This window comes from Ovis aries, chromosome 7 (assembly GCF_016772045.2).
Source record: "Ovis aries strain OAR_USU_Benz2616 breed Rambouillet chromosome 7, ARS-UI_Ramb_v3.0, whole genome shotgun sequence".
NCBI lineage: Eukaryota > Metazoa > Chordata > Mammalia > Artiodactyla > Bovidae > Ovis > Ovis aries.
The window spans coordinates 1,137,693-1,152,664 of record NC_056060.1 but is presented as its reverse complement, the minus strand read 5'-3'; the positions used below and the strand labels follow the sequence as shown (position 1 = coordinate 1,152,664).

Genomic DNA, 14,972 nt, shown 5'->3' with positions numbered 1-14,972 from the left:
TTCCCCATGGATTAGTAATGCTGTTTTTGGCATATGAGATGTTGTATTTGCTGAATATTTGTGAACTCTGTTCCATTAGTCTGTTTTAGCTTCTCTTGATACCACACTTGTTTTATTTGCTATAATTTTATTAATTTTAAGTCTTGTAGTATGAGTCCTACGTATTTACGTCTGTAAAAATGGGTTTATCATCTGTTTTGTTAACTCTTTTATTTGAAATTTAGTATCAGCTTATTTTATTCAAGGAAGAACCTTATTGACTTTTGATTAGAATTACATTGAATTTGTAAATTAATTTGAGGAGAATGTATATCTTTACAGTATGAAGATCGGATCTTGGTTGACAGGTTGTACTCTGGATTCTAATTCCCTACCTGTCACTTATCAGCACGGTGATCTTGTTTAAACTCTGCCTCAGTTTTCTCATTGGTAACATGTAGAAAATGACTCCCTGTAAAAAATGTGAGGATTAAATGAGTTAATATGCATAAAACCCTTGGAATTTCACAAATTCCAAGTAAATATTAGATATTGCTGCTGCTGCTAAGTCACTTCAGTTGAGTTCGACTCTGTGCGACCCTACAGACGGCAGCCCACCAGGCTCCTCTGTCCATGGGATTTTCCAGGCAAGAGTACTGGAGTGGGGTGCCATTTAGTTTTATATCTCTCCATTCATTCGGGTCTTATTTTATGCCCTTCAGAAAAGTTTTATAATATTCTTCATAAAACTCCTGTTGTTCAGTTGTTAAGTCATGTTCAACTCTTTGTAATCTCATGGTCTACAGCACACCCGGCTTCCCTGCCCTTCACTTGCTCCCAGAATTTGCCCAGATTCATGTCCAGTGAGTCTGTGATACTATCCAAAGGTCTCATCCTCTGTTGCTCATATTCTTCATAAAACTTTTCCAGTAAGTCAGTTCTTTGCATCAGGTGGCCAAAGGATTGGAGTTTCAGCTTCAACATCAGTCCTTCCAATGAATATTCAGGACTGAATTCCTTTAGGATAGACTGGTTAGATCTCCTTGCAGTCCAAGGGGCTCTCAAAAGTCTTCTCCAACACCACCGTTCAAAAGTATCTATGCTTCAGCACTCAGCTTTCTTAATAGTCCACTCTCACATCCATGCATGACTACTGGAAAAACAATAGCTTTGACTAGACAGACCTTTGTTGGCAAAGTGATGTCTCTGCTTTTTTATATGCTATCTAAGTGGGTCAGAAATTTTCTTCCAAGGAGCAAGCATCTTTTATTTCATGGCTGCAGTCACCATCTACAGTGATTTTGGAACCCCCCAAAATAAGGTCTGTCACTGTTTCCACTGTTTCCTATCTATTTCCCATGAAGTGATGAGACCAGATGCCATGATCTTAGTTTTCTGAATGTTGAGTTTTAAGCCAACTTTTTCACTCTCCTCTTTCACTTTCATTGACAGGCTCTTTAGTTCTTCTTCGCTTCCTGCCATAAGGGTGGTGTCATCTGCATATCTGAGGTTATTGATCTGTCTCCCAGCAATCTTGATTCCAGCTTGTGCTTCATTCAGCCCAGCGTTTCTCATGATATACTCTGCATAGAAGTTAAATAAACAGAATGACAAGATACAGCCTAGGCGTACTCCTTTCCCTATTTGGAACCAGTCTGTTGTTCCATGTCCAGTTCTAACTGTTGCTTCCTGGCCTGCATACAGATTTCTCAAGAGGCAGGTCAGGTGGTCTGGTGTTCCCATCTCTTTAAGAATTTTTCCTAGTTTGTTGTGATCCACACAGTCAAAGGCTTTGGCATAGACAATAAAACAGAATTAGATGATTTTCTGGAATGCTCTTGCTTTTTCAGTGAGTCAGTGGGTGTTGGCAATTTGATATCTGGTTCCTCTGCCTTGTCTAAAACCAGCTGGAACATCTGGAATTTCACAGTTCACATACTGTTGAAGTCTGGCTTGGAGAATTTTGAGCATCACTTTACTAGCATGTGAGATGAGTGCAACTGTGCAGTAGTTTGAGCATTCTTCAGCATTGCCTTTCTTTGGGATTGCAATGAAAAGGGAACTTTTCCAGTCCTGTGGCCACTGCTGAGTTTTCCAAATTTGCTGGCGTTTTGAGTGCAGCACTTGCACAGCATCATCTTTTAGGATTTGAAATAGCTCCACTGGAATTCCATCTTCTCCACTAGCTTTGTTCGTAGTGATACCTCCTAAGGCGCACTTGACTTCGCTTTCCAGGATGTCTGGCTCTAGGTAAGTGATCATATCATCATGATTATCTGGGTCATGAACATCTTTTCTGTACAGTTCTTCTGTGTATTTTTGCCACCTCTTAATATCTTCTGCTTCTGTTAGGTCCATACCATTTCTGTCCTTTATTTTGCCCGTCTTTGCCTGAAATGTTCCCGTGGTATCTGTAATTTTCTTGAAGAGATCTCTAGTCTTTCCCTTTCTGTTCTTTTCCTCTGTTTCTTTGCACTGATCACTGAGGATTGCTTTCTTATCTCTCCTTCCTATTCATTGGAACTCTGCATTCACATGGGTATATCTTTCCTTTTCTCCTTTGCCTTTCACTTCTCTTCTTTCCACAGCTATTTGTAAAGCCTCCTCAGACAACAATTTTGCCTTTTTGCACTTCTTTTTTTGGGGGATAGTCTTGATCCCTCCTTCCTGTACAGTATTAGGAACATGCATCCATAGTTCTTCAGGTACTCAATCAGATCTAATCCCTTGAATCTGTATATCACTTCTACTGTATAATCATAAGGGGTATGATTTAGGTCATATCTGATTGGTCTAGTGGGTTTTCCTTACTTTCTTCAGTTTAAGTCTGAATTTGGCATTAGGAGTTCATGATCTGAGCCACAGTCAGCTCCTGGTCTTGCTTTTGCTGACTGTATAGAGCTTCTCCATCTTTGGATGCAAGGAATATAATCAGTCTGATTTTGGTATTGACCATCTCATGATACCATATATAGAGTCTTCTCTTGTGTTGTTGGAAGAGGGTATTTGCTATGACCAGTGCGTTCTCTTCGAAAAACTCTATTAGCCTTTGTCCTGCTTCATTCTGTACTCCAAGGCCAAATTTCCTGTTACTCCAGGTGTTTCTTGACTTCTTACTCTTGCATTCCAGTCCGCTGTAATGAAAAGGACATCTCTTTTGGGTGTTAGTTCTAGAAGGTCTTGTAGGTCTTCATAGAACCATTCAACTTCAGCTTCTTCAGCATTACTGCTCAGGGCATAGACTTGGATTACCGTGATATTAAATGGTTTGCCTTGGAAACAAACAGATTATTCTGTTGTTTTTGAGACTGCATCAAGTACTTTCGGACTCTTTTGTTGACTATGATGGCTATTCCATTTCTTCTAAGGGATTTCTGCCCACAGTAGTAGATGTAATGGTCATCTGAGCAATTATAAATTCACCCATTCCGGTCCATTTTAGTTTGCTGATTTCTAAAATGTCAACGTTCACTCTTGGCCATCTCCTGTTTGACCACTTCCAATCTGCCTTGATTCATGGACCTAACATTGCTATGCAGTATTGCTCTTTACAGCATTGGACTTTACTTCCATCCCCAGTCACATCCACAACTGGATGTTGTTTTTGCTTTGGCTCCATCTCTTCAGTCTTTCTGGAGTTATTTCCAGTAGCATAGTGAGCACCTACCAACCCCGGGAGTTCATCTTTCAGTATCCTATCTTTTTTGCCTTTTCATACTGTTCATGGGGTTCTCAAAGCAAGAATACTGAAGTGGTTTGCCATTCCCTTCTCCAGTGGGCCATGTTTTGTCGGAACTTGACACCATGATCCATCCGTCTTGGGCGGCCCGACACGGCATGGTTCATAGTTTAATTGAGTTAGACAAGGCTGTGGTTCATGTAATCAGATTGGTTAGTTTTCTGTGATTGTGGTTTTCGGTCTGTCTGCTCTCTAATGGAGAAAGATAAGAGGCTTATAGAAGCTTCCCAACAGGAGAGACTGACTGAGGGGAAAACTGGGTCTTTTTCTGAGGGGCGGGGCCAGGATCAGTAAATCTTTAATCCAGTTTTCTGTTGATGGGTGGAGCTGTCATCCCTCCCTGCTGTATACCTGGGGCCAAAGGCAATGGCACCCCACTCCAGTACTCTTGCCTGGAAAATCCCATGGATGGAGGAGCCTGGTAGGCTGCAGTCCATGGGGTCGTGAAGAGTTGGACACGACTGAGCGACTTCCCTTTCACTTTTCACTTTCATGCATTGGAGAAGGAGATGGCAACCCACTCCAGTGTTCTTGCCTGGAGAATCCCAGGGATGGGGGAGCCTCATGGGCTGCCATCTATGGGGTCGCACAGAGTCGGACACAACTGAAGTGACTTAGCAGCAAACTATAGTGGAGGTAATGAAGTTAATGGTGACCTCCTTCAAAAGATCCCGTGCAGGCGCTGCTACGCTCAGTCCCCCAGCCCTTCAGCAGGCCACCACCATCCCACGCCTCCACTGGAGACTCCTGGACACTCACGGGCAAGTCTGGGTCAATCTCCTTTCTCCTTGGTCCTGGTGCACACAAGGTTCTGTTTGTTTCCTCCAGCGGTCTTATTTCCCCAGTCCTATGTAAGTTCTGGCTGCTCTATGGTGGGGTTAATGGCAGCCTCCTCCAAGAGGACTTATGCGATACCCAAGTCTGCTGCATCCAGAGCCCCTGCCTCTGAGGCAGGTCACTGCTGACCCATATGTTCACAGGAGATACTCACGCAGAGTTCCTTCTCAGTCTCTGTAGGGTCTCTTCATTTGAGCCCTCTGAGTGTCTCTGGTGGGTATGGAGTTTGATTCTAAATGCAATTTCAATATATATATCAAACTATATTACCTTATAATTTTTATATCAGTTTTTCAAAAGTCATACCGTCTCTGTATGCCTGAACAAGTAAGCATTTTGCGTTTAATTAAATTTCATAAATATTCAAGATTGTCATACAGAGAATGGAAAGAAATGCTACTGGCTTCTTCCATTTTATGTTGAGTAACAAAAGCACACAGGTTATTGTGGAAGCGGTCATCAAGGTGATGATTACAGGGTTTAGTGACTTAATAGCAATACAGAAATACAGTTCTGTGAAGAGGAATGTTAGATATATTTTCCTGTTTTCATCCTCTAAATAGTAAAAATTTTGACTTGGGACTTTATTGGTGAGGGGGAGCTGGTTGTATGAAGAGAGGAAAACAATGAAACATTATGAAAGTAGTAAGTGTAGATAGTTGTGTTGTTTCTGTGACGCCAGGATGTATTTGGTGTCTGATGTAGAAGTGGTCACTCATCTCTGCAGAATCTTTAGAGAGCTACCAGAAGTCCTTCCGCGTATTTTCATGGTGAAAATTGGACATGGTAAAATGTCTTAATTAGAGAATATTATTTACCTTAGGTTCACTATTTTCAGAATCGTGATAGAGAATCAGCATAGTTGTAGTGTTACAAAGGCGGGACAGAGGGAGGAAGTTTTCTTTTTCGGTGAGCACAAATTTTTTGAGCTTTTCCATGTTTGTTTATCATAATGAAGCAGCAACAATAATCATTCCTGCTATGGCAACAAAATCATAAGGACATTGTATTTAAACAGAGCTATGTTTGATCAAAGGGTAAGTTTGTATGTAAGTTTTTTAGCTGTATATACTTAAAGCTGTTCGTTATAATACTTTAATTATCTATTGAAGTATACGCGCTCAAAAATCTTTCATTGATGGGTCCATAATCATAAAAAGTTTGGAAATGACTCCATCTAGTTTCTGACACTTTTTCCTCATTGAAACAATTACCCTTACAATACAGTTTTTTATACCAATGTTACAATGTCAACTATGGAATTATGGCAGAAGATGATACAATATCAGCAGTACTTATTTTTAAAACATGTGTACTTGAAAACATTTCCCACATTTTTCAATTCCACATTGTTTGATCTGTAGTTACTGCTTTGTGTTCACTTGAAGATCTCAGTATATAGGGGAAGCAGTAACTCTTACCATCATTGTGATTTTTAGTGTTGGGAATAATGTTTAGCTGCAGTAAGTATTTGGGAAAGCTAACTCTGAAAGGTACTGCTGACCTGTAACAGGAATAAGTTTGGGGAATATTATTATTTTTTACATATTGTTGCTTCTTAAAAAAAATCAGATGCTCTTTCTCTTTATAGGATGCCATGCTTTATATAAACCCATTTTACTGTACTGACATCTGAATTCATATAAAAGTTTAAATTCAGATGTAATTTTCTTTTTGAAATAGTTTTTGAGAACAGCTTTTAAATACCAATTTCACACTGTTATGTATCATTTGTTGTTTGGTTGCTCAGTCATGTCCAACTCTTTGCTACTCTGAACGGCGGCATGCCCGGCTTTCCTGTCCTTCACTGTCTCCCTGAGTTTGCTCAAACTCATGTCCGTTGAAATCCATGATACCATCTAACCATATCTTATCCTCTGTCGTCCCCTTCTTCTGCCTTTAATCTTTCCCAGCATCAGGGTCTTTTCCAGAGATTTGGCTCTTCACATTAGATGGCCAAAGTATTGGAGTTTCAGCTTCAGCATCAGTCCTTCCAGTGAATATTCAGGACTGATTTCCTTTAGGATGGACTGATTGGATCTCCTTGCAGTCCAAGGGACTCTCAAGAGTCTTCTCCAACACCACAGTTCAGAAGCATCAATTCTTTAGCACTCACCTTTCTTTATGGTCCAAGTAGATACATGACTTGCATTTGTACAGTTTTCCTAAATCTAGAGATCTGTTTTATAAAGTTAGATATGTTAAAAAGTTGAACTGATCCACTGATGTCCTCAGTATATGAATATGTATATATGTATGTATCTAATTTTCACATAATAACGATTTGGTATAGAAAAAAAGAATGATTTTATATAATCCTAAGCTTTTAAATGGTAACCATAGAATGGTTAATGTTAAATTAATATTAAGAATTAATGTTTTTTTTAAAAAAAAAGAATTAATGTTTTTAATAAAAATAGACCTAATTTGGTTACTTATTTTATTTTAGCGAAGAATAACCAGAATTCAACAAATAGAAAAGGACATACTTCGTATACGACAGCTTTTACAGTCCCAAGCAACAGAAGCAGAGGTTAGTAAATTGTCTATTTTGTTTACAGATGTAATGATAGGTGGTTATTCTAAGAAGAGAAGATATGTACAGTTAGCACGGTGTCATTGAAATAGATGTTCTAGAGAATTGAGACATTTGATAAGCTTTTTCATTAAATGAAGTAGATTCCAAAAACCTATACTACTATGATTTCTTCATGTTTAGTCAATTAAAGCTGAAAGAGCCATAAATGGATACCTTACTTCAGTTATCTGTTTACATGTAATTTGGCTACTGTTTGTAAATAAGCTATCTCCTTCTGTAATCCATAGTAAAAATTGATCATATACATTTATCTATGCTTACTTTACAAACTTCATTAAAATGACAGTAAAAGGATAAAATGAAAAAGCACAAATACCAGGGAAGGTGACAATTAATAAAATTAGGAGAACTGCAAAGCAGATAAATCATTTTTTAGATTATGGTAGAGAGTTGACCCTGGAGTGAGCACTAGTAGGTCACAAAGCAACTCATTTTACACTGTGGAGTCCTGAAAGTTTCCAGAATTGGTTACAGTAGGTGCTTCTGGATATGAGGATTAAAAGGGGGGTTAAAACCGTGTTTGTCAGCTCTGCAGCTAAAATTTGGTTTTGATCACCGCACAGAAGGGTGGGATATAAAAACCATCCCTTCAGCTGTCTGTTTATAGCCACTGAATCTGGGCACTTCTAACCTTGTTTATGGGCAAATAAAAGGAAAACCTCCATGGAACTTAAATGAACTATTGCTGAATAGGGAAAAACAGCATGTGGGAGGCTCAGAGAAAATAAAGTATTTGCTTCTTAAGTCACCTACAGGAAGACCTATCTCTATGCAATAAGAGCAAAAAGCGTTGAATGAAAGTCCACATTGAACAATACAGAATTGTTGCTAGGAAAAATTGGCTCAGTATTTGGGGATACATCAATGCAAAGTTTCTAATGTGCAGCCAGATTGAGACTCACATTCCAGATCATACAGGAAAAAAGAAGAGAATGCAAAGAATGAAACAGCAACCTAGTGCTTTATTCTAAATATAATTACCAAAAGCATGATGGAGTGCTTGTTGAGATTTTTAAATGTTTATGATATACAAAATAGTATGTACACTTTGATCCCATTTTTTAATGTGCACAAATAAACATAGTGTGTCAGAAATAATATGAAAAGGCGGGTAACCATTGTTAATACCTCCTTGTTTTCTAGTTTGGCCAGTTGTGTAATGTTTTTATGGTAACTGTACAGCTTTTACAGTGAGAGAAACTTTTGTATGCGAAACAAATTTGGCATGTTTCCCAGGTGGCTCGGTGGTAAAGAATCCGCCTGCCAACACAGGAGACTCGGGTTCTGTCACCGTGTCGGGAAGATTCCCCGGAGCAGGAAATGGCAACCCACTCCAGTATTCTTGCCCGGGAAATCCTATAGAAAGAGAAACCTGGTGGACTACCGTCCATGGGGTTGCAAAAGAGTCGGACAGGACGTAGCAACTAAACAACAGCAGCAACACTCATCGCCAGCACATTCCATCCATGGAAGATCTGATCGGATAATGAATAGGTCTGTTTGGAGGCAGAAACTTAGTGCAGGCCCATTTATACACAGGGAAGACAACTAATTCTAATGTTAAAAAGAATAATTTTTGGAAACAGTGTCTTTAAGACTCTTCATCCATTGCTTTGCTTTTTAAATATCTTAGAAGCTTTGGCTTCAGTACATCGGAATTTGAAATATGTAGAAACGTGTATTTGCTAAGTAGTCGAGTTCAGTGTAATAGTCATATTGTTAAAAGCAGTTTAACCTGGATGTTTTAAGTCAGTGTGAACCGAATATTTGTAATATACAGAATGTGTCCATTTTGCAATGTTAACCCTTCAGGACTATTTTTTTCCTTCCAAAGTAAAACAAAACTGTCTCTTTACTCCTTTTTCAACATCATTGGCATTGCTGTATGTGGCATTCTGGTTATTATGGCCCCTTTGGGTTTCCAGGGTAGTAAATCTGTGTGTGTGTGTGTGTGTGTGTGTGTGTGTGTGTGTTTCTAGATCAAAAACACTATACTCTATTTTTAAAACTGTTTTTAGAGAGGCAGCTTTTGTTTTTTACTGAGCAGCACTGCATTTGTACTTTCTTTTTATATGTATTTTTTCTGCTTTGAGTTTTTGCTGTTGTTTTTCTAGCTTCTTTAGTTATAGTTAGTTTTTATTCACCATCTTTCTTATGTTCCAATTTTTACTGTCTGGCTGCATCAGCAGGGTTGGTTTTTTTTCCTTAATTTCTAAGTCAGTATTTACATTTATTTTTCTGCTTGACTGACTCCTTTCTGTGTGTGAAATGGCCTTTGCTGTTAGTATTGCTGCATGGGGCTTCTTTTGGTCATCACTTGCCTGGTATAATATACTCACTGTCAGTACATTTCCAAATATTACCAACATTCTGGCCTCTAGAAATTCCTAAGAAAAGTTGTCATTTGTTAATAACAGTCCTCGTTGTCAGCACAGTTATAGTTTTATTGCAGGTCGGGGGCTTGTTTGTGTTTTTTATCTGTTCAAGATTTCATTTATATCATTGGATTTGGGGACCAACTGTCTACCACTGTAACAGTCCATTCTTGTTTCTTTTTGTTATAAAAATGGCCATATTTTTCATAGCCTTAAGTGGTTACATTTATTCAGTGAATATAAACTAAAAGAAGGTGTCATGTCTTATTTAAGAAAGAAAGAAAACTTTTTAATTTTGCTGTTTGATGTTTCTTTATTACTATCAGAAAGAGAAGCTAGAAAATGGAGAAAACTGGGGATCAGGTACTCATAAATTAGTTCCCATCAGTATAGAAAAGAAAAGATGTCTGCCAAATAATTTATCCACCATGAAGCATCTTATAACACTATCTTTGCCCTACCTGCTAATAACTCTGCTTTAGGATCTAGAGGCAGAATATAACTCAGATGATATAACTATTGCACTTGATTCAAATCTCAGAAGTTCCAAAAGGGTACATGAGGCAACCAGTGCTACCACTTTCTTTTGTATTCTTTCCAATAGGTTATTTACTGACAAGTGTATACATTTGGGGGAGAGGGGCCCCAAAAGGTGGGAGCTATAAGGAAAATTGTGGCATGGTTTAATAATCTCTAGAAAATAGCCAGTGAGAAATAGTTTTTAAAATCCCATGCAGAATACTCTTATAACTCATTAATAAAGAGACAACCCAACTTACAGATGGGCTAAAGATTTAATATACATTTCACCAGAAGAATACAGAGGAATGGCTAATAAGCACATGAAAATAGGCTCAACATCATTGGTCATTAAGGAAATTAAGTTAAAGCCATAATGCTGTATCCCTCTATGCTCACTAGGATGGCTGTAGTCATGAAGAAAATAATCAGCATTGGCAAGGATGTGGATCAGTAGAAGCCGTCATACGTTGCTGATGGGAATGTAGAATGGTCAGCCACTTGGAAGTTTGGCAGTTACCTGAAGTATTAAACGTACAGTTACCATATAATGCAGCAGTTCCACTTCTAGCTGTCTAAGAGAAATGAGCACATTTGTCCACGCAGAGACTTTAATTTGAATATTCATGGCAGTATTACTCACAGTAGCCCAAAAGTAGAAAAATGCAAAAGTGCATCAGCTGATGAATCAATAAATAAAATGTATACCATTACAATGTAATACTATTTGGCAATTAAAAGTAGCAAATTGTTGACACACACTGTAACAGGGGTGAGCCACAAAAACATCACTGAGTAAAAGTAGCTAGACTGGGAAGTCCATGTATTCCATCTACAATAAATACACAGAAAAGACACGTTTCCAAAGTAGAGTCATAGTGACTTGGAGCTGTGAGTGGGGATGGGGATTACCTGTAAATGAGCATGAAGGGTCTTTTTAGAATGATGAAGATGGTCTAAAACTGAAGTATGGTGATTCTTGGTAAGTTTATTCAAAGTCATTGAGTTGTACACTTAAAGTGAATTGTCTTAAAGGCATTTTAAATCCAACATACCCAAAGCATAATTAATGAAGGTCTCCTCCTGAGTCCTCCTTGGGACCCCCACATCCTCCCAGCCCTCATTCTCCTTTAGTGTTACCTGTCTCTGTGAATGGCACCAGCATTGTTCAGCTGTGTGAGCTAAGAAAGAGAAGAGTAGTCTGTGACCCTACACCTCTTCTTCCACTGTATCCAGTCTGTCTGGCAGTCCTTCAGATGACCTCTGTCTCCACTGCTTTTATCTACATCAGTGCTTCCCTGGGTGTAAAGGACCATCTTCTCCCACTTACGTTAATACAGAGTCTGCAAGTTGACCTCTTCTGTTTCCCACCTACTTAGACCATTTAAAATTTGAGTTTAAACAATCAGGATACATGCACCTTTTTCCTATAGTATTACTATATTACTAGTGTTGGTTATATAGGGCCATGAGTGCCATCTGAGAATCACACTGAAATTCAACAAAATCAGTAAGTTCCTTTTTTTAACCATCTCTCCGTTCTACTCTTCACACTGTAATTCACTGATATCCTAGTGCAAGCCATGCTCCTCCCGTCCCAGCTCCTTGGCACATGGTCTCTATTTGCCTGAATCTTTGCGTGTGGTCTCTGTTTCCTTCACCCTCTGCCATATCCCATTTCCCAGATCTCCTGTTCATATGTTAGATCTCAGTCCAAACAACGCTTCCTAAGAGAGCGCTTCCCAGCCTCCCACAGTGTCTCACGACCCTCTGTTATATGTCTTTATAAGCACCCTGTGCCCTTTTCTCAGAGTACTTGTTGAAGCTTTTCCCTTTATTGTTGTTTCTTTCAATATTTGCTAGTATCCCTGACTAGACTGAATCTTGAAGAGGGCATTGAACAATGTCTGGTTTCGTCTGCTGTATTCTCCAGCCCTATTGCATAGCGCATATTCAATAATTGCTTTTATATTGACATTTTCAGTGATGTTAGTGTCAAATCTTTGTGGATTTAGTGCTCGTTAATTCATTTTTTTCTCTTCAGTGACTTTGTGTTCTCTCTTTAGATGATTTTGTTGAATTTTATAGTGTCACTTTCCCACGGTACTGTATTTTCTTGTTTCTGGATTATTGGGACTACCTCTCTTTTGCCTATGTATAACTTACACTTGTTTATTGATGGAAATAGTATATGTAAATTATTTTTAAGTCACATTTAAATGGTCTAGGAGTGCTTTATGTTTAAAGAAATTCCAGTGGAAGCCACTCTGTAATATAGTTTTCCATTATTATGTCACACTTTTTAATGTGTGATTTTTAATTTTGCCTATAATTTTCCTAGAGGAGGCACACTGGTAATTGTTTCTATAAAAGATGATTGATAGATTATATTATTTCTTTGATTCTTTGGTGATATTTTTCAAAGTGACTGCTTTGTATTGGTTATAATCTGTCTTGAAATGACTGCTTTTACTGGATATAATCTTGCCCTTTCACTTTACATAACAGATGGTGGTTACATTAGAAAGGTTTTGGTTTTATTCATATTAGAATCTAAGAGCTTATCTGTTGGTTTCATATGACTTTTATTAGCAGATGTATATAAAAATATATGTATGTGTGTATAAATATACTTACATAGAAGGTATTTATAAGCTTAGGTAGTAACTGTTATATTTGCTGCTCTATTAAATACCAGAACCATGTGACCTTGCGGAAAAGACAGTTATTTGTTCTAGTTGGGTTATGTCCGTGATAGTGATGTGAGCACAGCTGGTGGAGGATGGTGTTTCTGTGAGTCTCAGAAAATCCTTTGTCTTGTGCGGCTCTATTGCTCGAGGGACACACTTCACTTGCCTTTTACCGAAATAGTCAACTGACAACCCTGCTGGAGGTTATGAAGTACGAAGTGCAGTTCCAGGCTTTTGTAAACCTGTATTTATATGTGCATTCAGAGCTTTAAAGCAAGAAAGAAGGAAAGCTGTGGGCTGAGAAAGCATGCACCATTTTTGTATGTACTGATGTTAACTCCATGTTAACAGAGGTCGTCTCAGAGCAAGCATGAAGCGGGCTCCCGTGAAGCTGAGCGGCAGAATGAAGGTCAAGGAGCGGCAGAAACCAGCATGGCAGCCTCGGGAAGCGGCCAGGTAAATGAATCATTCTATTAGTTTTTTTCTGGTTAACTATTTAAATATTTAAAAAGAAATACTGAGTGAGATGATTCTCACAACAATCTATAAATCTTATCTGTTTCCTTCGTCCTAAATGGATATCTCCAGAAGAATTCAGTACTAAAATGCTATGTCATTTTTCTTTCAAAATTTCCAAGTATATTTTATAGCTCTGAATTATGTGTCTCTGTTTTAGCCTAAAATGATTAATGTGAGTAGAGTTTCTTTGAAAAACAAATACTAAGCTGCATTTTGGTCATATGTGATTTGACCTAGTTATTATTGCATGCATTGAATAGATTTGCTCTTTCTCTGTGGCATTCTTTCTAAGACATTGTTATGTGTTTTTTTCCTAAATCATAAAGAGTTAATATTCTCACCTTCAGTTGTATTGCAAGATTATATAAACACAGCATTGAAATAAATGATTCTAATGCCCATTTAAAAAGTAAATACATACCCTGGTCATATTTACTATTATCATCTTCAGCAAAATTATGGAAGATCGTTGTTTTTAATGTAGAACATTATCTTGTGCTGCCGTCAGTTTTCCGTTAGAGTTTGATTGGAATGCATCCTAATATGATAGTATTTTCCTTTGGAATGTTCTGTATTCTCCACATTTTTTTCAAGGAATATTTTATGTTTTAAATGAATGATTTTTTTAAATGCAGTTTCAACTAAGTTGATTTTAAGGAGATTTTCTTACTGTTGATATAAAATATTCCTTTAGTGTCTATAGGTTACTTTTAATGATACTGTTTATTTAGAAAGAACATGGTTCTATTAGTTCATTAAAATTTAAAGCTTAAAATGTCTCATACTTAATATTTAAATTTACCACATTTAAACAAAAATATCCTTCATTTTAATATTACTGGTCCACATTGTACTGGGTAATACTCTACAGATGGGTAAATTAGGGCAAAAGAAATTATATTTAAGTAGTACATTCGGGTTCTTTGTCTACTGTTTAGGGAATTCTTTGGGAATATCATGTGTTCCTACACATATGTAGAAAGAATTTCTGTCTTCTTGACAAAATTTTTTTTTTTTTTTTTTTTGCTTTAGGATTAAGACCCACTATTAATGCTTTGGGTCATATTTCAATTATTATATCCTTTAAAGCCTCACCTAGCCAATAAGCTGGATATTTATTTTTTTAATTGAATTCCTATCTCACTTCTTACATCAAATTTAACTCTAAATATATTAGATTTAATGTCGAAAATGAAAACTTTAAAAAACAGTTTACTCATTTGCCTGCGTCGTGTCTTAGTCACGGCACGTGAGACCTTCACTGTGCCACGCAGGATCTTCTGTTGCACCGTGCAGGCCCAGTGGTTGTGGCCCTCGGGCTTAGTTGCCTTGCAGCATGTGGGATCTTCGTTCCCAGACCAGGGGTCAAACTCACATCCCGTGCATTAGAAGGCAGATTCTTAAATCACTGAACCACCAGGGAAGTCCCCCTAATGAAAACAATTAAAAATATTAAAAGATAAGAAAATAAGGATAGAATTTTTATCATCATGAAGTGAGTAGGAAACCGTAAAAGAACGATAGGTTTCATCTAAAAATGTAAGACTTTAGTGTGCCATAAAATCATAACAAACTTAGAAGACAGAAACCAAGATCACATTAATGTTGCTACGGCAGCTCCCAGATCCTACGTAGATAAGTGGTGTATCTGTGAGACTGATTCAGTTGTGCCAGAACCCTTTACCCGTCTTAGTAGGACTGACACACATGACAGA

General features: G+C 37.8%; 1 protein-coding gene across 21 annotated transcripts in view; it reads left to right on the top strand.

The window, feature by feature from the left end:
* APC (APC regulator of WNT signaling pathway) overlaps positions 1-14,972 on the top strand; it is a 134,449-nt gene that overhangs the window by 84,622 nt on the left and 34,855 nt on the right. For all 21 annotated transcript variants that reach the window (XM_060418711.1, XM_042251953.1, XM_060418710.1 and 18 more), the window contains 2 exons: positions 7,005-7,088; positions 13,090-13,194. In XM_060418711.1, the coding sequence (XP_060274694.1) occupies positions 7,005-7,088; positions 13,090-13,194 (189 nt within the window). The remainder of the gene's footprint in view (positions 1-7,004; positions 7,089-13,089; positions 13,195-14,972) is intronic.